The 27,594-nt window shown below is 36.6% G+C and overlaps 1 protein-coding gene across 3 annotated transcripts in view; it reads left to right on the top strand.

Annotated features, from left to right (window-relative positions):
- LOC136025387 (lysine-specific demethylase 3A-like) overlaps positions 1-27,594 on the top strand; it is a 266,827-nt gene that overhangs the window by 159,072 nt on the left and 80,161 nt on the right. For all 3 annotated transcript variants that reach the window (XM_065701374.1, XM_065701372.1, XM_065701375.1), the window contains one exon: positions 11,459-13,588. In XM_065701374.1, coding sequence (XP_065557446.1) covers positions 11,459-13,588 — 2,130 coding nt within the window. The remainder of the gene's footprint in view (positions 1-11,458; positions 13,589-27,594) is intronic.

The following is a 27,594-nucleotide window of genomic DNA, read 5'->3' as shown; positions in this document are numbered from 1 at the left end:
AGGCTTACATCATAATGCACTGAAAGTACGATTTTAGTAAAAAATATTGTAGCCCTTTTCTAACAGAGGTGTAAATGTTCTTATATATAGTATTGATAAACTTATTTATACAGAAGATGATGTGACCAGTATAGGGGACCCAAAAGAAGTTTATTTCAGTTCAAACTATGAAAGTCCAGTATCAGTAACCAGCCACGTGCGTAGCCATTAATCTTGCCAGGGTAGGGGAGACGCATTTAAGAAAAGGTAAAAAAAAAACTGGCGAAAATTCAAGAAATTATTAGATGAATCTTAAGGTTTTAGGGGTTGCAGATTCCCCCCTCTTCTTTCTCACGAGACTATTAATAGACAAAGAAGTATTTGCCTTTTTCTAAAAAGTGATAACTAGCTAAATCGCGTCATGAACGGCTTAGGACAGGATACTAGACTGGAGTCTTTGCAGTAGACCTAACTGCGCACTTAGTCATAAGCTGAAGGGTTAGAGGTACCTATGAAGGTTTGGAGGAACCAAATTGGCTGCATCTACAAGAAAGCACAAAACTTATTTGCTTTTTAATATGGTTCAGTTACACAAATTCTGTAATGGTGTTTCTTTTTTTGTGTCTTGAAATATAAAAAAAAGAATATATTGATTTGTCTAATTAGTTGGTACTCGCAATTCAGTTCGCCCAATATTGTCGAGTTTCACTTTTTTGGTCTGTTGCAATCAATGTCACAAAGGACTACAGGAAGTTTTTTTTTTCTGGTTTTTTTTTACAGAGAGTGTGTTTCAGTATAATTTTGTTTATTCTTTGATAGTTAAAATTAATTGGTTTTCGTTAGTAACCTTGGTGAAACTGCGTTCTTTGCCCAAGGATATTTTGCATAGTTTAGGCTTATTGAGGACTGTACGTTGTTTTAGTGCACTTAAAAAAAAAAAAAAAAAATTATTCATGATTCATTTGCAAAAAGATTAAAACTGCAGTAAGCTAAAGGCTTGTCCCATGTTTGTAAAGCACAAAAAAACTAAGTTGTACTGTGATGTTTATTTTTGTTTACAGGATTGTTATTCTATCCAGTGGTAGCCCAGTGGGTACTTTGTCTTATAGCCACCACACTCAAGATCTTGTATCGTGAACATGAGGCAATAACCGGTTTTCATGGCTTTATACCAGACAATATTAGCTTTGACTCCGTGGGAAACTACATTGTCTCCTACCTATATTTTAATTAAATGTTTAGTTGGTATTTGTTAGGTTAGTTTAGGTTACGTATTTAATATAATACAGTCTGGGCGGCCGCCATTCCATAAATCTTTGTTGTAGTTTTCATAATTTTGTTCATAAAGTGTTATATGTTCATCAAATTTTGTTTTATTTCATTAGCATTCACCAAACTTCACTTCTTGACAGATTTTGAGTGTGGTCGCTATAAGACACAAGTACCGCCCGGTGTATTGATGCTCTGTTCGGAAACACGGGCCTCGAAAATTGATGCCCGCTGCGCCAAGGTCGGCCAGCTGGCTTGTTACTTGTCCCTTTGAAAAAGATCCAGCAACTAAAATATCGTTTGACGAAAATGTCTTTATCCTTTATCCCTTTTTTATTCTATCAGACAATTCATTGACAAGTTATTTAGTTCTGTTTATTCATTAGATTTACCAATTGTATGTCATTTATGAACTAGCAATCCCTTAATTTCCTGTGTTCGTACCTGTTATTAGGAACTTGGAAGCAAGCACACGTCTAGGAGTTTAGTGAGTATGAAAAGAGGGGCTCAATTAAAAAAGGGACAAGTTCTAAGGAAAGACCTAAGATTGTATCTCAAGAATCATAAAACTTTGAGAATTTACTGGGGGGGGGTTATTGGCCCAAAGGTTACGTCGCGCACATTCCTGTTTAGAAGAAAAGGAACGATTGGAGTATAGAAGGCATATATGGCTTAGGCTATATATAATATAACAGACTATTCGGTTTCTGGTCTATTTAGGGCTCTCCAGAATTCAGTGTTGTTCCAGAATTTCACGGGGATTTGCCCTCGTAGATATCTACCCCACTTCATTTTGCTTATGAATGTCCATAATCATATATGCGCCTCAACATTTGTCCAAAGAATTTCTAAAAAGAAAATTAGGCATAACGTCACTTAGTGTCGATCTGACAAAACTCCACCCCCTATTTTCGTTGTTCGCACCAATGACCATAATAATTTCACACAAGCATTCAGAGACTGTTGGCTTTCCCTGAGGTTAGCTAGTAGGACTCTCAGTTAATATGCAGCTATTTTCGAATTCGTGGTAACGAACTGAATAAGGAGCGATCCGGCTCAATAGTAACCGAAACTCTAAAAAACGGGATTTTGATACCAATATCTACATGGAAAGAATAGGATTTCACACTGGTTTCAAATATAAAAGTTTCATCAAGTTTAGTCTTACCTCTCAAAAGTTATGAACCTGACAAATTTGCCTTATTTTCGAAAAAACGGGGAAACACACCTTAAAGTCATAGAATCTTACTGAAAATCATACTATCAGATTCAGCGTATCAGAGAATCCCACTGTAGAAGTGTCAAGCTCCTATCTAAAAAAAGAATGTGAAATTTTGTATTTTTTGCCAGAAGAAAGATCACGGATGCGTGTTTATTTTTTTTTCCAGGAATGATCGCATTATCCCAGTGGTCTAAGAGGGTTTTAAACGGGAATTAAAAGTTCTAGTGTCATTTTTAGGTAACCTAAAAGATTGGAAGGTGACTAGACCCCCTCCACCCCTTTTTCTCAAAATCCTTTGAGATTGTCATTTTGTTCATCATAGTTGAAAGGCTAAATAATTATGCCGTTGGATATACCATGACCCCCCCCCCCCCCAAAGCCCCGATAAAAGATATTTTAAGTTATAAAAATTGCCCATTATCTACGCATAGTGTTTGTTATTAGGAAGCATGCATACATTTTAGGGGGTGAAGACGAATTTTCTGCTGTTTTTTTTCACGGGGTTACTTTCCATGGGAAGGGAAGTTCCCGGGGGTGAACTTGTCAAAGGAAATTAAACACTTGGGGAATTTTCCAGAATTCCTTGACAAATTCTTTTTAAGTTTCTTGCTTTCTCTTTTCCATCTCAATTTTACGCATGGAGTTGTTAAGGGTAATTGCCCGGGCAAATTTTCACCAGAATTGAATTGTCTAGAAGATATATCCACGGGGAGAATATTTCTCCATGGAGGTGGTGCCAGATTTCCTGGGGTTTTTGAAAAAAGATTAGAAATTAAATGAAAAAAAAAATATCCACTTAAAGTAAGGAGCAACATTAAAACTTAAAACGAGCAGAAATTCTTAGGTGTATGAAGAGGGTTGCCTCCTCCTCAACACCTCGCTCTTTACGGTAAAGTTTTTTAGTACCTTAAAAAAAATATTCTTATTGTTCAAATTAAACGAGCATGGTGTTTCAGAAGTCGTTCTAAAAGAATTGGGAAAAATCAAACTTTAGCGTAAAGAGCGAGGTGTCAAGGAGGAGGCGACCTCCTTCATATACGTAATAATTTCTGTTCATTTTTAGTTTTAATGTTGCTCCTTACTTTCAGTTGAAAAAACATTTTTTATTTAATTATTTGGAAAGATGATACCATTACATAACTAAAGGACAAACGGCAATAATAGCCTACTATAGCATAAACTCACGATTAACACAATCTCCACAAATCAGTTTTTTTGGAAATACTGAGGAATAATTGTAGAACTGTTTGGTTATTCCGATAGTTTGTATTATAAGAAAAGCTTTCTGTTCCAATCCTTTGTTGTCCCAAAGCATAGACGGATGTTACATTCAAGGGTTGTATTAGAACACCTGATTCAGCTTTCACTGTTGCCAAGAGAAACATGACCCTAAATCTGCTTTATCGCCAAATTTTTCAATAAAAATGAATGTCTTAATAAAGGAAGAAAAGCTATATATAGACATATAGGATTTTAAGTTGATATTTTCCTGTGGAAGGAAAAAAATTGAATTTGGTTTACAAGAAAAGAATAAAAGAGAAAAAGAAATAGCTTATGCATGAAAAAAACACGGCTTCACTCGAGGCACTTTCAAGAAAATTGTGAATGTTTGGTGTGAATATAGGGAGGGATAGAGTGATTCATAGCTGTGAATAGCTGTGAAGTACATTTCTCTGTCGCCTGAAAATACACTATTTTCGGTACTTATCGGTTGTAAAATAGATACTCGGGAAGTGAAGTTCGATTAATGTTAATGTAATGAAACAAAATATGATGAATATATAATAGTTTAGAAACAAATTTGGGCTATATATTTGCAAATTAGAGGGGTGGTGGGGTAAAGCTTAGCATATATTAAATGCGTAAAGCGGTACTTATTGGTTGTATAATAGACACACGGGAAGTGAAGTTCGATTAATGCTAATGAAATGAAACAAAATATGATGAATATGTAATAGTTTAGAAACAAATTTGGGCTGTATATTTCCACATTAGGGGTGGGGGAGTGGGGGTAAAGCATAGCATATATTTAATGCGTAAACTAACCATTGCTCTATTTAATATATGCTATGCTTTACCCCCACCCCCCTTAATGTGCAAATATATAGCCCAAACTTTTGATAAAGCTAATGAAATAAAACAAAATATGATGAAAATATAATACTTTATTAGGAAAATTGTAAAATTACAACTTAGAATAGTGTCTATTATATAACCGACAAGTACCCTATTTTCATGTAAGAAGTTTTTTACCCCCCACTGCTCCTTCTGGGTTTGACTTGTGATTATGATGCATTATTTGGAACCATAATCAATAATGAATTTATATAAAGAGCCAAATATATTAATTTTTTTATGAACTTTAGGAGGTTGGGGAAATTTGCTTACCAATTTTGAACTGGAATTTCTGTAAATATTGTTCAAAAAAGCAGCAGAAGCTCTATCATATTTTTTTCAGTTCCATTTCTCGATTTAGGCGGACTCCGGGAGCAGCAATCCTTTATATAATCCGGAAGAGTCACGTTCTGCCCGTTTTTCTGGATTTGACACTTCTTGCATGTTAACAGATGAAACTTCTTGATTCAAATGCATACTAATAATCCAATTTTAACAAGAGGTCTGGACAAGATCGATAGGTTGTCTCCAGTTCTTGCCACAATTGTCCAGCTCTTGTTGGGCTTGTTTTCTTTTTCTGAGGAAAGGAACAAATTTTGAATTCTATAACGATTGTAAAAATATCGACTTTTCAGTAATGGGAAGGAGGACTAAAATACCCGTCAGAGCTTGGGGTCTGATGCATGATGCCACTGGTCAACCTCACTCAGGTTTTTTCGTAGGGTTGTGTCTGTTAAATTCGGAAGAAAAAGGAATTTTTTACCTTTATATTGATTCCCTTGAAAACACCTGACCATGTCCCTTATGATTTTTGTTTTTCCTTTCTTTCCCGTGTTTTTTTTTTTCTTTTTTTAAGACCGGAGAATACAAATGTTCTAATAGCCATTTCCTGGATTTCGTTATAGTATGAAATTTATCGTGCACCGTTTCTCCATGTCATTAGTTTAAACTTCGCTCTTTACTCCATATGTAAAAGGTATTTTTTGTCCGCGTAAAAACTGCAGAAGTTGTAGGAAACTCTATTTCAGAGTTGTGCAGAAGCGAAACTGATAAAAATTATGTCCTCTTCATAGGGATATAAATCCATGTTGGGACGATAACCTCCGAAACAATGCCGAATGGTTGTTGATTCCCTGGGCAAACTGCTGTTTGGTGCCCCTTGTAAAAATATAGGGGTATCATAGGGATCTTCATAGGGATATAAATCCATGGTGGGACGATAATCTCCGAAACAGTGCCGAATGGTTGTTGATTCCCTGGACAAACTGTCGTTTGGTGCCCTTTGTAAAAATATAGGGGTATCATAGGGATCTTCATAGGGATATAAATCCATGGTGGGACGATAATCTCCGAAACAGTGCCGAATGGTTGTTGATTCCCTGGGCAAACTGCTGTTTGGTGCCCCTTGTAAAAATATAGGGGTATCATAGGGATCTTCATAGGGATATAAATCCATGATGGGACGATAATCTCCGAAACAGTGCCGAATGGTTGTTGATTCCCTGGACAAACTCGTTTGGTGCCCTTTGTAAAAATATAGGGGTATCATAGGGATCTTCACAGGGATATAAATCCATGGTGGGACGATAACCTCCGAAACAGTGCCGAATGGTTGTTGATTCCCTGGGCAAACTGCTGTTTGGTGCCCCTTGTAAAAATATAGGGGTATCATAGGGATATAAATCCATGGTGGGACGATAACCTCCGAAACAGTGCCGAATGATTGTTGATTCCCTGGGCAAACTGCTGTTTGGTGCCCCTTGTAAAAATATAGGGGTATCATAGGGATCTCTATGATTAGCAAAGAGTGCCTCTTCGCCAATCATACAGAATGAAACTTCTCGCAGGACTTGTGATTTCAACAAGGTTTACCTTTCTGCTAAATTATATCTGTGTAAAGAAGAAAGAAAAAAAAAGAAAATAGAATTAATTGTATGCCACCATTAAAAAAATGAATTTTAATGTTTGGGTTGACCAATCTTTGAGCACGACAGATTAGGATGGGAGGGATTTTTATCGTTCTGTGTGCAGGTATGCCAACGAAGACTACAAACTTTGATCCTTACTATGAATTGCGGTTTTTGCATGGGGGTAAATCTAATTCCTCAAAGAAGTGCATTTTTAGGAATTGTATATTATTATGCTTAAACAATATTTATAAAGATCCCGTAAGTATTAGCAACACTTTGACGCTTCCTAGTAGGACATAGTGGGGAGTGTCTTTGAGTCCTGTCCCCCTAAAATTAAAAAAAAATTATGGAATTTCAAGGCAGATGTTATTCAAATATTATAGAAAGTCATTGGATTTTTTTGGTTGGAATGAAAAAAAAAAAAACGGCAACAATATTTTATCATTTGGCTCAAAGCCAAATTAAGAAGCTTGAATTACTGCTCTTTCGAAAGCAAATCCAGAATTACACACATTTTAACTGTGGTAAGCTCTTGAGCTGTTCGGAGCACCGTGGCTAATAAGGTTTTTAATTGTTATAAAAATGGATTGAGCCAGCAATTTTTTTTTATTACCCTCCCGCCCCATTTGGAAAAAATACCGAGTACGTGCCTACTTTCTAGAGAGAATTTTCAACTGCTATCCCTTTTGTTTGCAGATTCTGTGAGCACCAATTTGACACTTACAAAATGAATAAGCAATTTTGAACTTGAGAGGCTTGATAACTAGTTAGGAACCAAACCACTGAACAGCTATAATTAAATTGCAAAACCTGAGTGTCATTGTCCTCAACTTTCACTGAATTTCGCCCATCCGTGAATTGTTGCGGTTTGTTTGGTCATTATTGTTTAAGGTTTTTTTTTCTTTTGTGTTGATTCCCTTGAAAACACCTCTTGATTGCTTTTTATACGATCTTTTGAGTTTGTTTTGAATTGGTGCATTTTACTGACTTCGTTTTAAAGATTTCCGTTATGCGATATAACGTTTAAAAGACTACTACTATTCGAACTGAAATCTTGTAGGATATTAGAAGATTTTTTGATACTTCTCCATTATTCAGAAAAAACCAAGAATTTCGATCTACAAAATCAGACAATAACCGGTTTATTGCTGCCTGTACTTGGAGAGAATTAGCTTCAGTTCAGTGGAAAACTGCATTGTGCCTATATATTAATTAAATATTTTGATGTTTTTTTGGTTAGGTTACATTATATATATATATATATATATATATATATATATATATATATATATATATATATATATATATATATATATATATATATATTAATTATCCTAAGCATCTCAGTTGTTTCAGCCCGGTTATCTGTAAATTGAATCAACTTGGGTGTTTTCTGAATAATTGACAAGTACCGAGTTTTTAAGTATTAGGGGGGGGTGTGTGTGTGTGTGTGTGTTTATATTCAAAGCCGTATTTTCAGGCCTCCGTCTCAAAAATCTTCAAAAATCGTCCAATATTCTTGAAGGGAAAATATTGAACAACGGGAAGAAATTTTGACATGACCATGCTTTCCTTTTACATTGTCCAAAAACCTTTTCTTTACAGGTAATAATAAAAGTCTGAATATTCCGGCTTCACATCTGGAAGTCTTTACAACGAGGAAAAGGGGAAGGAAAAAACAAAACTAACTTAAACAAAATAATATATACAAAAAAAGATGAAAAAAGGACACACATTATATAGAGGAAACAGCAAGAACAATGGAAGGATCTTGAATTTTTCCCGACAACTCCCCCCCCTAAAAAATACATTGTTTGGTGTTTTTTTTGTTTGGTGTTTTTTGTTTGGTGTTTTAATGTTTGCTCAGTGTTGCTCTATTGTTGTATCTTCACTGTTAATTTGTTCTTAAACAACCATAGTACGATAATTTGCACAATAAAATGTGGAATCTATCTGCTTTTGCACTCAAATTATTTTTATTTCCAGATAGTCTAGAAATACTCCATTTATGTGGGATTAAAATATTTTGCAAGTAATTGCTTCGTTTTCTCATATAGAAGAGATTAAAACACCTTTTCATAAATACTTCACAGAGATGTAACACGTAGCCAACTGACGCGAACGTTGGGTTTTGTTTAGAGGTGTGTGGGGTAAACCTTCGAAAAAATACAGAATGGGCATTTTATGTAATATATAAGATCCTATTGGGAAAATCTAAAAAATGTGTTTTTTTGGTGCCACAGACTTAACAAAAATAGTTCCTCCCATGCGAATGGGCACACGTAAAATTATAGCTTAGTATTTCAGTTCTCAAAATGTCTAGGAAGATACATATTGGTTTGTTTAAATTATCGAAGATGTATCGGATGTTTTACAAAAAGAATTGCAGGGGATTAACCTTGGTGCTTTAATGAGACAGAATGTGATAAATTCGTGGAAAAAAAAAAATATAAAAGCAGTAAAAGTCATAGAAAAAATTTGATTCCGAAAACATAATACAAATTTCGGTTCTTAGAGTATTAAGTTTGTTGGAAAAATTAGCTTATCCAGAAAAAAACTCGCTAAAAACGAAAAAAAACGTTGCTTTGTTGTTTTTTTTTTTTTTCAAGTAAAGCTTACTAAGTGACGCTCACATAGTTACCCTACAAATCAGTTTGATGGATAGATAAATTTATGCCTTCTTACGCACTTTTCACAGTATTACTCGAACAAAATATAAGAGGCATCAAAGTATAAAATTTTATTTAAAAAAAGAAAAATTAAATCAGAATTTAATTTTAAGAAACGCACTTTTCACAATATTACTCGAACAAAATATAAGAGGCATCAAAGTATAAATTTTTATCTAAAAAAAGGAAAATTAACTCAGAATTTAATTTTAATAATGCACTTTTCACAGTATTACTCGAACAAAATATAAGATGCATCAAAGTATAAAATTTTATTTTAAAAAAAGAAAAATTAAATCAGAATTAAACTTTAAGAAACGCACGTTTCACAGTATTACTCGAACAAAATATAAGAGACATTAAAGTATAAAATTTTATTTGAAAAAAAAGAAAAATTAAATCAGAATTCGGAATTTGAGAGACTTCTGGAATCATTCTGCAAATCAGAAGTGATACAGTATCTCAATCTCAGGTTTTCAAAGAGATATTCAATGGCCTTCACGGTTCTGAAATTAAATAATCTAGTTTTGGAGTTGGGGCATTTTGTTTTAATTTTATATTGTTAAGTAAGCTACGAAACGGACGATTTTTCCTTGCATAAGCTTCTCGAAATTTCGCTTGCTTTCGAGCAACTTTTCTTTTCTGTTCTACAATATGTACAATATAATTATAATTACATACTTACAATATAATATACTTACAATATATTATATTACATATATTAATATATTATATTAATAACATATTATAATTATATAATATATTAATATATTATTAATATATATTATATATATTATATTATGTTATATATCATTATATATTATTAATATATCATAATATAATGTATATTATATATAATATACTTACAATATAATTAAAAAAAATATCTTTTGCTGTGGTCTATAGACCACCGATCGCTTTGCAAAGGAGAAATTCAAAATGCATTAAATTGTTACTCAATAAGTACCGAAGACAAACTTTCGAGTTCATTCAAAGCTTATCTAAATAAAGAACATTATGAAGATCACTTCAGCTAAGCCAAAAACTACGAAATTTATATGAACGAACACTTGTTCAGATACTAACAACAAAGTCCGTTGATCGACAGGCGTTGTAAAGAACAAAAAATACCGTGTAGCCTATGTTCTCATAAGGACTGGAAATTTTTTTCCCCTTCCTCCAGTACAAACTTTGTAGTTTTTGTACCTTTCTCCCTGCCAATAAACAAGTTTCAACTCAATCCCTCAACCGTATGAAACTTAATGACTTCATAACGAGGAAGACTAATTTGGCTTCAGGCTTCAGAAACCGTTTATTTTCACGCCGCATAATTTTTTCTAATCCGGAGGCTAGTGATAGGACACAGGTTACCTACATTTACATTATGACATATAGGTAGATTTATTAGAGACAAGTCATATCTTCTTGTTCGGTATCAGGTGCTAAGCATTTCTAACAAACCTGTTGATACTTTACAGCTCCCTTATCTTCCCACACTTTAATAATACTATTGATTTTTAAGTTTTGTTTTCTCTGCTTACTGAATTTCTTAAAGAGAAATGCCTCGAAAGATGGAAAGATGGAAACTGGTTTTTGGCCCTTAGCATGTTATCTTACTTTTAGCTGACTGTGTGCTAAATTTAGTCTCTGTAGGCGTACCTCTATATTCCAATTAGAATGTGAAGAAGACTCAGATTAACAAGATTGGATGGAGTTAATACTAATAACAAGGGGAACTGTCCAGAATATTTTGAGGGATTTACTTCTGAGATTTTGGCTCAATTATACGTATTTTACTCAGTTTCTTTGGATTTGCCAGAAATTTATTTTGTAAGTAAAATATAATCAAAACATAGGAACAGAGACCGGTTAGCGAATATTTTCATTTTACAGCTGCAGTTAATCTGAGAGAGAAAGAGAGAAAACGAGAGAGAGAGAGAGAGAGAGAGAGAGAGAGAGAGAGAGAGAGAGAGAGAGAGAGAGAGAGAGAGAGAGAGAGAGAGAGAGAGGAGAGAACGATAACTGCCGCACATTCAATAAAAACCTAAACAAAAAAACGTAACTAGTTCCACATTATCATACATAAATATGCCGAATCAGCTCTTTTAGGGAAGCTATAATTTTCGTATAGCCTATTTGTTCTAATCTGAAGGGTGTATTGGCGTGGTTGACCTTTTGTGACAAATTTATGAAAACGTTAGCAAAATCAAAACATCATTTTACATAAAAAAAGCAAATGGTAGCAACGGTTTTACGAAGTTTGTGAAATATATAATGTTTTTTTTTTCTTTCAGGGAAGGCAAGATATGACTCAACAGTCGTCACGAACTCCAGGATACACTACTACTCTTGGATTGCCTAAGGCTGAATTGAATTTTGCATCAGCTTTCAGCTACCACAATCATCCTCATCCTGCTCATGCGCCGCACTCAGTCCACCAACAGCAGCCGCACCACCAGCAACAACAACACCAGCAGCAACAGCATCAGCAGCAACACCAGCAGCAACAAAATCGGAATTCGCCCATTAAAAGAGAAATCCCTCCTCAAGAAGTTAAGCATGGGGCTACGCCGAGGAGCTTAAACCGTGATAGTGAATCCTACTCTGGTCATACAGGATATATAGTCCATAATTACAAAACTGCAAGTCCTGGACCGAGTCAGACCCATAGAGGTTCTAGTCCTAGGCAAAGCCCGAACTTAGGTCCTATTCCATCTAAACCTGCCGAAAAACAGTCATACACATATCCAGCACCGTCTCGGACACCAACTGAAGCCTTTGATCAGGGTAGAATGTACCAAGACAGTCGAAGGTATAATTCAAGTCCAAATATTAGACAGAGTCCTAGTCCTGCTCTAACTCATCCTCAAACAATGCCTGCCCCCAAAAATCCAAGCCCAGGACTTAATTCAAATGTTCCATATAGACCTTCTCCTGGCATAACTACTGGGATCCCTGTTTTTCGACCTGCAGAAAGCTCCATTGCTTTGACAACAAAGCCTTCTCCTAGTCCTTCTCCATTGTCAAGATCATATTACCCGGAAAGAACACCACCCCCGTCTCAGATATCATTGAAGCACCCATCCCCACAGATGGAACCTTTAGATCTTGGAAAAAAACCATGTTATGAAGATTCACAAGCAAAAAAGCAAAAATTAGAATCTCTCGAAGTTCTACCACCATCAAGAATGATTAGTGTCGCAGAGCTAATAAGTAGTACCCTAGACAAGGAAACTCCACAGCATCCCCAGCTGGGACGAGGCCTTAAAATCATCGATACAGACTCCAAAGGCAGCGTTTTAGCATTTACTGCCGATGTGAAAAGCAACGTTTCTCCTCCCAAAGATGGACGTGTACAACCGCCTCAGTTTGCTTATCCTCGTGAACATGTTATAAGAGAACCAGTTATTTCTCGAGAACCGGTTCACCGTGAAACCCCTCGTGAGGCTCCTCGTGATCTGTCACGTGAAATGCACAAAGATTTCCGTGAGCAGCAGAGGGATTTACGACCTGTAAATAATGAGGCTAATAGAACTCATCGTGAATCCTCCACTGACCAAAGGGATATTGTTCAAGACATGTCCCGGAGTCGTGAATCTGTCTCATATCAGTCTGTGATAAATACACGTGATTTGCCGCGTGATCCTGTGATTGATCCACAAAAGAGTGATGTAAATCTAAATGAACCTCAACCAATCAAGATGGAAGTGAATTTGGAATCTGATGCTGCGCGCTCTTCTAAAGCTGAAGAGAATCTTGGACCAGGACAAGTTTTAGTTAAAGATGACATTGATATTAAGAAAGACCACACTGAAGCTGAATCGGTGTCTCCGCCGCGGATAGAAACAAAGTCCGAAACCGATAGTTCGGCACCAGCTTCTACCAATGGCTCAGCTCAACCTGTGCGCAAGCTGAAAGCTGCTTGGCTTCAACGAATGGCCAACAATGATTCAGTTACTCCTAGTATAAAGCCTCTTGAAGAAGGAGGATTATCTGATCAGACTGTAGCTACTGATACTAAACCGGAAGTGACTACTGATAAAGATGATAAAAGGGCAAAAAAGGGAAAAAAGTCGGACTCGTCTGCAGAATCAGACGAAAGTGATAAGGAAAAAAAGACCGTACCAAATGATGTTACGTTACCGCCTAAAAGTTCAAAAAATCCATTTAACAAGCCAAGCGTCGCGTCACTAAAGAAATCTGGTGAGAGCTTCTTACAAGATAGTCCTTGTTATGAAGTAGCACCCCGATTAGGCAAATGTCGAGAATGCCGAATGGCACCCCCTCCAAAGGGAAAGAAAGTCGATTTAATACCCAACGCAAATATTTTCTGTCGCTTTTACGCTTTTCGAAGGCTAAGATATACAAAAACAGGACAATTAGCTGTTGCAGGTTTCTCCGATCCGGGGAAGGATCCCCAAGAGGTAAGTTTCAAAACGAATCGTTTCATATTTACAGAAAAATTTGGGGATTCGTCAGACTTTCCTCGTCAGGCAATTATCTTAACATCGCTAAACTAAGCAAATCATATCTAAAACTATAAACTTACTAAAGTAGCTATTTCACCGAAAGTCTTCAAAAAAATCTTTTCAAAAACTGTTTGATAGAAATTGGGATTTTTTCCTTAAACAGTTGTATTTTAGAATGTGTGCTAGTTTAATTTTGAACTATTTTGGGCGAAGACTATTTTGAGGAAAATTCGGGCAGCAGAGAAATAGATCTCTTGTAAAAAAAATCGTTAGGGGTGGGAAGCATCACACTAAGTTTTTTTTTTTCAAATTTGAATATACTGAATATTTTAAATTTTACATGCTTCATGGGCATTTCTTGTGGCGTTTGACGGACTGAAATGAGTAGAGAAAATTTTCAGCTTGTTATGCATTGCTATAACCTTCCTCGGCTATGAAACGTTAGACTGTGTAGAGACTGCATGGACTGATTAGGGACAAGGGCTCGTGGTGAAAATTTAGATAAGTAAAGTTTAAGCACATAAAAGAAGTTTAGAAAATCTCTTTCAAGAGCACACAAGAGAAATGAGCCTAGAGCTGTTATTGTGGACAGACTAACTTGTCAGTATGCATAGACCTAATTTTTTTAATTCATATCTCCACATAGGGGGGGGGGGATGGCTCATATTCACATTATCATGACCCGCCGCCCCCTAGAAAACAATCTACAATTTATGGACAGAAAACTATTTTTATTTATTTATTTTTTTACAAATTGTTTATTAGTTTTTTTTTGAATGTGTATTAATGTGAACAGACTAACTGGTCAGTATTCATAGACATAATTTCTTTTTTATTTATATCTCCAAAGAGAGGGAGGAAAATGGCTCATCTTCATATTATCATGACCCCCCCCCCCAGGAAACAATCTACAATTTGTGGATAAAAAACTAATTTTGTATTTTTTTTTTTACAAATTGTTTTATTAGTTTTTTTTTGTTACTTTTATTTTACTTCTTACCCGTGTAAAAAATGTTAACTATGCCTCCGGAGATGCAATGCCCAACCCCACGGCCTTTATGGTAGGGGTTGTAAATTATGCAATTTGCCCTTTTTTACGAGCGGGGTTTATCATTAGAAAAAAGGAAGAATTTTTTATTTTAAATGTGTTCGAAAAGGTTCAGGGTATTAAGGTGAAACTCCGGGGAATGTTGAGGGGCATGTAAACTAAATCTGAAGATACTATGTGCATCCTGTCTATCAGAAACAAGTATCTGCAATATCACAAGAAATGCTGAGGGTATTAAGTTTAAACTTTCAGATGTGTTGAAAAAGATGTTAAAACGTGGCCGATGGGAAAAACCAGTCCCTATCCCATTCCCAGCCCTTAGTCGTTAGCCATTCCCAGTCCCTATCCCATTCCCTGCTCCTAGTCGTCAAACCTGCATGCAGATTTGGTCAAAGAGATCAGATGATCAGATGAGGACGGTTAACAATAATTTTCTTCGTGTTTTGCCCAAAAATCTGTATTTATTAGATTTAAACTTAAAGCCACCATAAACTATCAAGGTACTTATCAGTTATATAGTTAACACTCGGGAAGTGAAGTTCGATTAATGCTAATGAAATCAAACAAAATGTGATGAAAATATAATAGTTTAGAAACAAATTTGGGCTATGTATTTGCACATTAGAGGGGGGTGGGGTAAAGTATAGTATATATTAAATTCGTAACCTAACCTAACTAAAATACCGACTAAATACTTAAATGAGATATAGCTACAATTTATTTTCCAACCAAGCCAAAGCTAATTGTGTGGCATAAAGAAGTTGCTTGATCACTTTCTTGTGTCATGTTCGCATCATCCGCGATCGAAATTATATAGTGTTTGTTATATAACCGATAAGTACTACTATCAATTTTGCTCATATTCCGGAAAAATGAATACAGTGAGATGAGACAACTACATTGGATAAAATCCCAAGTTTTCCTGCAACATTTGAGGCAATCTATTCTGATACAATAATTTTCTTCTGGCATAATTGCTGTCTGTACCCCTGTGCAAAGTTTTCATGTCAACAATGGACAGTTTGCAAACTCTTGGCCCAACCTGTGTCGTAACCCTCTCAGGTGTGTCGTAAAACTAACACCAATTAGCATTTATGGCATCACATTAATCTGATGTGCAGAGTTCTTGATATAGCCTTTCGTAACCTAGTTTTCATGCTCCTACAAAGAATTAACAACACTAGTAAAAAATAAGAATAAAACCTGTTTTTGGAGCCCGCACCTTTCATAGTTCAATGAACTTGGCGAGGTTGCCGGTCTTAGCTAAATCAACTTGGCAACCCTTCAAGAGACAAATCAATATAAATGCAAGTCAGCATGTTTTCTTATCTCAGGGCGGGAATAATAAGAGACATGAAACTTTCTTTTCTCCCTTAGTTGAGAATATTTTGAATGGAAATGAACTAGAATTGGCAAACCTTTCACTGGAAGTAGAAAAAAAATACAGTCATAAATATGGTTTCTGAAACAGAAGATGTAAAGGAGTCTATGGACGATTTTATAAACACTGGATTATATTTGGCATTCCAAAAATCAAAACGCGTCATGCATAAAATCCGTTTCCAACATCTGTTTTTTAAAGCATATAAGTCAAACTTGCATATGTGCCAACTTCTTGTTCGCATTTTTGTTAGTAAAAAGTGGGCTTCAAAACTTGCTGGAAAAATTTCGAGTAATTTTAATCGTTCCAATTCTTGAAATTTTACTGTGGGTACTTGTTAACTATACGGAACATACTCAAGAAATTTGCTGAATGTATAATCTATGAAAACTGGTTTTGTAAACTCAAAGACAAATAACGGATGACAGAATGCACTAGACCTTTATAGTTTGAGGTATGTATTTTCACATTAGGAGTGGGAGTACGGTTAGGTCAATGTACCCCCACACCCCCTAATGTGCAAATATATAGACAAATTATATCATTATAAAAATGAACTATTATATTTCCATCATATTTTGGCATATTTTATTAGGATTAATCCAATTTTACTTCTCGGGTGTTAATTAACCAGTTCCTTACTGTGTTTTAATTTACTGATCCTCTGCCCTGATTAATAAATAATGGGAATTAATCCTGAAGTTTTTGTCCAGGTTACGCTGGTTAGTTATGGAGCACTCATACGCGGTTTAAGGGGGGCAAAATGCCCCTGGGGAATGCCCCAGGCGCAAAAATCTTCTGGGTACAAAATTTCAAATAAATAATCTAAAGAAAATTGAAATAAAACAGTTATAATCATTTAGTAATTTTCGAAATTTAATTGTTCATTAAATCAAAGTAGACGGCGCATTTGGCAGCAAGTATAAGCAAATTGAATCCGAAATTTTAATCTTCCCTTATCTTCATCACCATTCCTTGAAAGTAGAAATGAGCAGACCGAATTTTATTAATTTTATTGTTTTTTTTGTGTCCAAAGTTTGCCCTTTGATGCCTGAATTATGAAAAAAAAAATGGGAAAAATATTTCGGCCGTTTCCAGGCTTCGTTATGACCTATTCCACGACAGAAATGGCAAGAAAAAAAATGTATTGATAAAGATGATGAAATAAAAAAATGGTTCCCACAGGAACCATCCGGCAATCATGGCACAAAAACACTCTGATCGGCTACATAGTGTGGTAAGTCAGAAAACAATTCCTGTTGGGTGTGAAACACAAGGACACTTCATATTTTACGCATTTCACTTTGGAATGAGCTTGTACACATACTCTGCATCTCTGTTTGCTCTCTATCCAAGCCGGGAAGTGCCCCTGTCCATCGAGTCTTGTCGAATCTGGGGGGCGACAAGTATAATTTCTTTTTTTCTGAGAGTTGGTATCTGCGTCACTGAAAGGTCTACCTCTCTTTGGTGTTGCCAAAGATGCACCAGATAGAAGTGCACGTGCCACATCTGTCTTGAACTGTAGCAGGTTCATTGGTTTCTGCCCAGCAGCAAGACACCTGCGGTATAAGAGCCAGCCATTCACAACGGAGAGGTCAAACAAGAAGAAGAAGATCCTCATGTACCATTTGCTCCGTGACTTGAAGTCGATCCTGTAAAGCTCCAGCAACATGTCGGCAAGATCTACACCACCCATAAAGCGGTTGTACTCCTTCACACAATATGGTCGCTTGACATCGGCATACTCTTTTCGTTTACCATCCCACCGCCTACACGTATCTTCTGGGTCTAGGGCGGCATAGGTCGAAATCAAGTGGACTGGCTTATTGTCATACCACTTCACCACAATGGCATTCGACTGCGTTTCCACTCGCCAGTCGTAAGAGCCTCTTCCTCGGGCTTTCAATTTGCTGTCTGATTCCAAAGCACAGCCTTTCAACCTGTTTGCCCTCACTGTGGCCAGTGTAAGTATGCCCTGATCACTTAGTGTTTGTGCCAAGTCTAACGAGGAGAACCAATTGTCAAAGAATAGCTTGTAATTTTTGTGCTTGGGTATTCCTCTTGCAAGCCGCAGGACAAAATCAGCTCCAACTCCCAGGTCACTGACATCAACTGACCCCTTACCCATATACATTTCAAAGTTGTAAACAAAACCACTCTCCCCAGCCCTTGAGATGAACTTATAACCCCACTTATGCGGTTTCTTGGGATTGTACTGCTTCAACGAAATCCTCTGTTTTGTCAGCACAATTTGCTCGTCTACTGCCTGGTGTTCTTCTGGGGGTATCTTCATAAAGTTATCTCTGATCATCTCTATCAGAGGACGAACTTTGTGGATCTTGTCGTGCCCAGGGTCTCCTCGTGGTTTCTGGGTAAGATTGTCGTTGAAATGAAGATACTTTTTGATCTGCTCGAATCTGTCACGCGACATGGCATCAGCTATTACAGGGTAGCGCGTTTCGTTTGACCAGTAACTGGGGTATGACGGCATTTTCACTATTCCTGTGAATGCAAGGATCCCTAAGAAGCATTCCACCTCGGCAGATGAAACTCCAAATTCTTTGGCATCTTTTTGAAGAGCGTAAATTTTCGTTTGGTCACGTATATGGTTGACCACGCCTTGGTCAAAAAACAGCCTGACAAATTCCAGGGGTGTCTTGCCACTCATTTCTTGGTCGACGACAAGATGATCCTTCCACGCAGCATCTGGCTGGACGAAATCCACTTTTCTCCAAGCAAGGTCCCGTCGTTTGCTTGGTTTCGAAGCAGCAGTGCCTGAGCTCGTGGCATTTTGTCTGGCGATCTCGACGTCCTCATGGTCATCCTCACTGTTGTGGTCGTCAGCTTCAATTCGACCGCTTTCTATTTCTTCTTCAATCTCTTCTTCCTGCGGGTTATTATCAGGATCAGGAAGGAGAAAACTAGGATCAGATGGGTCCTCATCTTCATCAGACAGATCTTCGAGGTCGGAGTTGTCTTCCGGGCAAAGAACAAAATTCAGAGCCTGTGCTAATGACACGGGGCGTCTTCGAAGTCTTCGCTGGACAGCCGAATACTCATCTTCCACAGTTTTTGATGTACTCGGAGAAGGCTGGTCCATTTCTGCACTGTAAAAAATATATTTGGTAACAGTCTAGTAGGGGAGACCGGGGTTGACCCGGACACGGGGTTGATCTGGACAGTCAAGTATGGACACCTAGCGGTTTAGTAAAAATTCTCAAAAAATCACGAAAGGTGCACCATCTACTGCCCTATTATCAAGTCAGTTTGGATCTAGATACACGCAGCCATTTGTTTGTATTTTGCAAAAAGTGTTTTTTATGGTAAAAATTTTTTTCAAGGGTCTCTGTTTGGAGTTTAATAGAGTGGACCAGGCTGCTGGATTTGCAATGACATTTTTTCAGGAGAAAAGTAGCTCACATAGAAAGATTCTGGAGCAGTTTATTGAGCGCCATCTATTTGATTTTTTGACGATTCTATTTGATCTATTTGATTTTATTTGACGAGGACACATGGGGTTGGGCCGGACACGGCGATTGGGGGTTGGTTCGGACATTTTTTTTATCTGTCCGAACCAACCCCGTCTCTAAAAGGTTGGTATTTAGGGTAGAAAATACACGGATGAATGCTTAAAAATAAGTATTTCTACTAAGCAAGTACAGCAGTTCGCATTAGGAATATATTTTAGTGGTATACTAAGCGGTCTTTGAGTAAAATCTCAGCTCGTACCAACTCCGGTGAATGGTGTGTCATTTTAAAGCTTTTTTGTCATTTTATATAGCTGAAGTACTGTTTTTTAATACTTTTATGCATATTTGAAAAAAAAGAAGTCGAAATCTAATGTCTTAGCATGGTGTCCGAACCAATACTGGGGCCGTCCGATCCAACCCCGTGGGTAGGGGTTGTTTCGGACATTCCAAAAAAATGAAAAAATAAATAAAAATCTTTTTTTCCTTTTTGTAGAAAAATCTGAAAAAAATCTCGAAGGTAGTCCTAACGGATACGCATTTTATGGTGAAGTCAGAACTGGAAAAAAGTCAATGGCTTAGAAGATATGCCGTTTCAAAAAATCGCGTCCGGGTCAACCCCGGTCTCCCCTACATTGTTATTGACGACGGCAACTCCACCAGTTCTTGTCTAGATGGCTCTTCCGAGCGATAAAATTCGGAGCTATGCATGCCGGATGGTTCCTTGAAGCCACAGAACATGGTCGTGCTCTCAAAATTTGATTCCAATGGTGTAAAGCAACTGTTTTGATGATATCTAGGCATCTCACACTGTATACGGCTGACCGTCTCATCTGGTCTCGCTACCGCCGGATGGTTCCCAGAGGAACCACGACGTTGGGGGTCGTTTCTATCCTCTGGTTTTCCAGCTATAGGAGTGTATGATAGCTCATCTGAACAAACAAAACGTCCTCTTTCTAAAACTGTTGGAATGAAAACTCTAGCACAATAAACAATAAAGTTATTCACAAAAAAGTATTCTCACCTTTCAGGAAAAACAAGCAAGGCTAGAGGGCACAGGTTCAAACTTCATTACCTCACACAAGGGTGACAGATTACGGACTAAGAAAAATACAAACCTGTCTAGGTAGATCAGATTGAGACAATGGCAAACGGATTGACGTTAATAGGTCAAACGGTCAGGATTAAAATAAATTAAAAAGTTCATGGTTCCTGAGGGAACCTTCAGGCATCAAAGGGTTAATAAATGATTTTTTTTCACTAAAAATTTTGTAAAGATTTGGCCTGACAATTTTTGGGAGACGGGTGGGATTCTAATCAAGATTTTGCCCTGGACAAAAAAGAGGCAAAAACCACCACTGGTAGCTCTGGCTCTTGGTGTATTATTAAATAAAAAAAACTAGTTTTTTTAACTGAAAGTAAGGAGCGACATTAAAACTTAAAACGAACAGAAATTACTCCGTATATGAAATGGGTTGTCCCCTCCGCAGTCCCTCGCTCTTTACGCTAAAGTTTGACTCTTTGCCACAATTCTACTTTTTAAAACAATTAAAAACTTTAGCGTAAAGAGCGTGGGACTGCGGAGGGGACAACCCATTTCATATACGGAGTAATTTCTGTTCGTTTTAAGTTTTAATGTCGCTCCTTACTTTCAGTTAAAAAAACTAGTTTTTTTTATTTAATTTCTGAACGTTTTTGAATTAATGCATGTTTGATTTTGGCTCTCCGCACATAAATTATTGAAATGAAATTAGTATATTAATTTTTTTTGGCTAAATGGCTTTCTCTTAGTTTTGATCAGACGATTTTGAGAAATAAGGGATGGGGAAGGAGGCCTAGCTGCCCTCAATTTTTCGGTTACTTAAAAAGGCTACTAGAACTTTTAATATTCAACGAATGTTTTTATTAGTAAAAAATATACGTAACTTAAGAATTAACTTACGTAACAAACTTTTATATTCTTATATTTTTATTATGTGTACGAGGGGGTTTGTACCCTCGTTAATACCTCGCTCTTTACACTAAATCATAAGTTTTGTCCCAATTCTTTAAGAATGACCCCTGAATCAAAAAGGCCGTAGAATAAATAGTTGAAATCACTAAAAATATTTTAGCATCAAGAGCGAGGTATCTATCTCCTCCTAAATACCTCGCTCTTTATGCTAAAGTATTTTTAGAACCCCTCATATGCGTAATAATCTCTGTTCGTTTTAAATTTCAATGCTATTCCTTACTTTCATTTGAAAAAACGTTTTCATGTTTATTTTTTCATTGTTTTTTTTATAGTAATGCTAGAAAATCCTGCGCCCTTTTCATTGAATTTTTCTTCCCCCGTGACATATTCCTCAAAGGAAAGATCCTCCCACAAAGCCCTCTCCCATCAACCCCACCCCCCAAACCAAAAAATCCCCATGAAAACGTCTGTACACTTCCCAATAACCATTACTATATGTAAACACTGGTCAAAGTTTGTAACTTGCAGCCCCTCCCTCAGGGATTGTGGGGGAGTAAGTCATTCCCAAAGACATAGTTATTATGGTTTTCGACTATGTTGAACAAAATGGCTATCTTAAAATTTTAATCTGTTGACTTTTGGAAAAAAATGAGCATGGGAGGGGGCCTATTTGCCCTCCAATTTTTTGGTCACTTAAAAAGGGCACTAGAACTTTTCATTTCCGTTAGAATGAGCCCTCTCGCGACATCCTAGGACCACTTGGTCGATAAGATGACCCCTGGGAAAAAAAAAACAAACAAATAAATAAACACGCACCCGTGATTTGTCTTCTGGCAAAAAATACAAAATTCCACATTTTTTAGATAGGAGCTTGAAATTTTTGCTATAGAGTTCTCTGATATACCGAATGCGATAGTGTGATTTTCGTTAAGATTCTGTGACTTTTAATGGATGTTTCCCCCTTTTTTCCAAAATAGGGCAAATTTTCTCAGGCTCGTAACTTTTGATGACAAAGACTAAATTAATTGAAACTTAATATTTAGAATCAGCGTAAAAATTCGAATCTTTTGATGTATCTTTTAGCATCAAAATTCCGTTTTTTAGAGCTTTTAATTGTATTAAAAAGCAGAATTGTGGCAAAGAGTCAAACTTTAGCGTAAAGAGCGAGGGATTGCGGAGGGGACAACCCATTTCATATACGGAGTAATTTCTGTTCGTTTTAAGTTTTAATGTCGCTCCTTACTTTCAGTTAAAAAAACTAGTTTTTTTTTTATGTAATTTCTGAACGTTTTTGAATTAATGCATGTTTGATTTTGGCTCTCCACACATAAATTATTAAAATGAAATTTGCATATTAATTCCTTTTTTGGCTAAATGGCTTTCTCTTAGTTTTGATCAGACGATTTTGAGAAATAAGGGATGGGAAAGGAGGCCTAGTTGCCATGCAATTTTTCGGTTACATAAAAAGGCAACTATAAATTTTTATTTTTAACGAATTTTTCTATTAGTAAAAAATATACGTAACTTAAGAATTATCTTACGTAACAAACTTTAATATTCTTTAATTTTTATTATGTATATGAGAGGGTTTGTACCCTCGTTAATACCTCGTTTTTTACACTAAATCGCAAGTTTTGTCCCAATTCTTTAAGAATGACCCCTGAATCAGAAAGGCCGTAGAATGAATAGTTGAAATTACTAAAAATACTATAGCATAAAGAGCGAGGTATTTATCTCTTCCTAAATACCTCGCTCTTTATGCTAAAGTATTTTTAGAACCCCTCACATGCGTAATAATCTCTGTTCGTTTTAAGTTTCAATGCTGCTCTTTACTTTCAATTGAAAAAAAATTTTCCATGTTTACTTTTTCATTGTTTTTTTATAGTAATTTTAGAAAATCCTGCGCCCTTTTCATTGAATTTCTGTTCCCCCATGACACATTTCTCCATGGAAAGATCCTCCCACATAGCCCCCTCCCCTCAAACCCACCCCCAAAACCAAAAAAAAAATCCCCTGAAACCGACTGTACATTTCCCAATAACCATTATTATATGTAAACACTGGTCGAAGTTTGTAAGTTGCAGCCCCACCCCCAGGGACTTTGGGGGAGTAGGTCATTCCCAAAGACATAGTTATTATGGTTTTTGACTATGCGGAACAAAATGGCTATCTCAAAATTTTGATCTGTTGACTTTGGAGAAAAAATGAGCGTGGGAGGGGGCCTAGGTGCCCTCTAATTTTTTTGGTCACTTAAAAAGGGCACTAGAACTTTTCGTTTCCGTTAGAATGAGCCCTCTTGCGACATTCTAGGACCACTTGGTCGATACGATGACCCCTGGAAAAAAAAAAAAAAAAAAAAAAAAAAAAAAAAAAAAAAAAAAAAAAAAAAAAAAAAAAAAAAACAAATAAACACGCACCCGTGATTTGTCTTCTGGCAAAAAATACAAAATTCCACATTTTTGTAGATAGGAGCTTGAAACTTCTACAGTTGGGTTCTCTGATACGCTGAATCTGATGGTGTCATTTTCGTTAAGATCCTACGACTTTTAGGGGGTGTTTCCCCCTATTTTCCTAAATAAGGCAAATTTTCTCAGGCTCGTAACTTTTGATGGGTAATACTAAACTAGATAAAACTTATATATTTAAAATCAGCATTAAAATGCGATTCTTTTGATGTAGCTATTGATATCAAAATTCAATTTTTTAGAGTTTTGGTTACTATTGAGCCGGATCGCTCCTTACTACAGTTCGTTACCACGAACTGTTTGATTTGAATTTCCTTTAAACAATCGCGCTGTCAATTAACTTTATCTCTTGTTGTTCAAATATGAAAAAAACTTCGTTTTCTTAAAGAGTTAAAGAGGCTGCGTCCCAAAGTCGAACCTTAAAACGTACAGGAATTAGGAGAGGGAGTTGGGGGGCTGCCGCCCCCCAAACCCCCAGCTTTTAAAGACTCTTTTGTACAAGTTTTTTTTTGTGGGGGGACTTCATTGTTACTAATTACTAGTTTCGGCGCAATGGTTTTCCTGTCCTCTTGTGTTCCGCATCGAATGAGTCTTCGTACACCCAAATTTGATGTCGGCTGTGACCTGTAGGCGTCTAGAAAAAAAAAAGAAAATGAATTTTAAGTGGCTATGCGTGGTTTCTGGAAAACAGGGAAGGAGTTATCGGATCCAGCTGAAATTTCGTGGATAAGCTCCTGGGCCCTAGGGGACCTTAACTTGTGAATTTCAGCCCGATCGGACAACGTTAAAGGGGGGCTGGGGTTGACGGGTCGAAACTTTCGGCCAGATTTTCCCCATGAAAGAAAAGTTGGAGGGGGATGAAATTTGGCAGGTTTCTTAGTTGGAGCTTGGGCTACAAAATGCATCCCTCCCCATCCCTCTGCGACCACTGGAACCGAAGATCGCTTAACATTGTCGTGGGTCGCCTCTTTATAGAGGCACGAGTATGGCTCCTTGATTTTGGATTTCATGCTAAGCAGCAAACCGATTCTCCAAAATTTAATACTTCCTCTTCGTTTCTTTGGGTCAATGTCCTTAACAAAGAGTCTAACCTCTCCTAAGTACTTTTAGTGGAAAGTTTTGGGCAAGATTTGGGCCAATTTTATTATTTAAGAAAAAAAGATATTAAGAACTATACATGAGACCTTCGAGAGCACAGCTTAGATTCCAATACAGTTATGAAAACTTGATTTAGTTTTGGGACACAGTGCGCGGTAGCGATACTATCGGCTGGAGACAGGAAACTGGCAGCACAGCTTAGATAACCAATATTGTATCTATGCTGTGTATGCAACAAATTCAAAGTCATAGGCGTTCCCGTCTATGGTGTTGTAGTACGATCTACGCGTTAAGGTTTTGAATTTTTAGGCATTTCCGGCTTTTTATACCAAGTCACAAATTTGTTTTGTAGGAATATCTATCGTTGTGGTTGCCACCTGCATCTTGAAGAAAATTATTAACACCTGCATCTTGAAAAGGTTAAAAAAAAGTTCAGGAACCGGGATTTGAAGGGGCTGGGTTCCCGTCAAACTTATTATGGCGTTTTGTTTTTAGTTTTCTCAGGGGGAAGGAATTTTTGGTACTTGTTTGTTATGCGCCACTCACTAGCGCTGTGTAAAATTTGAAAACAAACTGGTTTCTTCGTTAGTTTCTTTTAGCTTAGCACAAGACAAAGACAAATGACAGAATATATGGGAAATATGTAATTTGGGCTATATAATTGCACATAGAGGGGGCGGGGGTAAAGTATTTAGACAGTTTCGAGTCAGAAAACAATTCTTACTTCATCATATGCAGAATAACTGTACCTAACGCATTTTGCATGCATACCCGCTATACTTTACCCCCCCCCCCCTAATGTGCAAATCTATAGCCCAAATTTTTCTAGAGTAACGAAGGAACTAACGAAAAAACCAGTTTATTCTCGAGTTTTATGCATCGTAAACTTGAGTGAGTGGCTAATAATACACAAGTATCAAAATTTTTCATGGAGAGAGAGCCGGATTTCCTTGGCATTATTTAAAAACAATCAACAGAAATTATTACGTATAAGACAGGAGTTGCCCTTTCCACAAGACCTTGCTCTTTACACTGAAGTTTTTACATTTTGTCCCAATTTTTTAAGAACGATTCCTGAAACACAATGGTTGTTTAATTAGAACAATAAGCTATGTTTCAAAATTCTGTACAAAAAACTTCAGCGTAAAGAGCGGGGTTTTGAGGAGGAGGCAACCCCTTTCATATGTGTAATAATTTCAGTTCATTTTAAGGTTTAATGTTGCTCCTTACTTTCAGCTGAAAAACTAGTTTTTTTTGTTTTAATGCTTACAGATAGGCTACTATTTGTTAATGGGAAAGATACGGAAGAAGTTTTTAAAGAAAAGTAAGGAGCCTCATTAAACCAACAATGAGCAGAAATAAAGTCAAATAATCTTCAAAGTAAAAACTATGGAGTCTAATAGAAATTAAATAAAAAAAAAACTAATTTTTTTAGCTGAAAGTAAGGAGCGACATTAAAACTTAAAACGAACAGAAATTACTCCGTATATGAAATGAGTTGTCCCCTCCACAATCCCTCGCTCTTTACGCTAAAGCTTTTAATTGTTTTAAAAAGTAGAATTGTGGCAAAGAGTCAAACTTTAGCGTAAAGAGCGAGGGATTGTGGAGGGGACAACTCATTTCATATACGGAGTAATTTCTGTTCGTTTTAAGTTTTAATGTCGCTCCTTACTTTCAGCTAAAAAAATTAGTTTTTTTTTATTTAATTTCTGAACGTTTTTGAATTAATGCATGTTTGGTTTTGGCTCTCCGCACATAAAGTATTAAAATGAAATTTGTATATTAATTTTTTTTGGCTAAATGGCTTTATCTTAGTTTTGATCAGACGATTTTGAGAAATAAGGGGTGGAGAAGGAGGCCTAGTTGCCCTCCAATTTTTCGGTTACTTAAAAAGGCAACTAGAACTTTTAATTTTTAATGAACGTTTTTATTAGTAAAAAATATACGTAACTTAAGAATTAACTTACGTAACAAACTTTCATAACCTTATATTTTTATTATGTATACGAGGGGGTTTGTACCCTCGTTAATACCTCGCTCTTCACACTAAATCTTAAGTTTTGTCCCAATTCTTTAAGAATGACCCCTGAATCAGAAAGGCCGTAGAATAAATAGTTGAAATTACTAAAAATACTTTAGCATAAAGAGCAAGGTATTTATCTCCTCCTAAATACCTCGCTCTTTATGCTAAAGTATTTTTAGAACCCCTCATATGCGTAATAATCTCTGTTCCTTTTAAGTTTCAATGCTACTTCTTCCTTTCATTTGAAAAAACGTTTTCATGTTTGTTTTTCATTGTTTTCTTATAGTAATGCTAGAGAATCCTGCGCCCTTGTCATTAAATTTTTCTTCCCCCATGACAGATTCCTCCAAGGAAAGATCCTCCAACATAGCCCCCCCCCAGCCCCAGCCCCAAACAAAATAAATCCCCCTAAAAACGTCTGTACACTTCCCAATAACCATTACTATATGTAAACACTGGTCAAAGTTTGTAACTTGCAGCCCCTCCCCCAGGGACTGTGGGGGAGTAAGTCATCCCCAAAGACAT

The sequence above is a fragment of the Artemia franciscana genome, chromosome 3 (assembly GCF_032884065.1).
Source record: "Artemia franciscana chromosome 3, ASM3288406v1, whole genome shotgun sequence".
NCBI lineage: Eukaryota > Metazoa > Arthropoda > Branchiopoda > Anostraca > Artemiidae > Artemia > Artemia franciscana.
The sequence above is the reverse complement of the archived record's forward strand: the minus strand, read 5'-3'. Positions and strand labels throughout refer to the sequence as shown.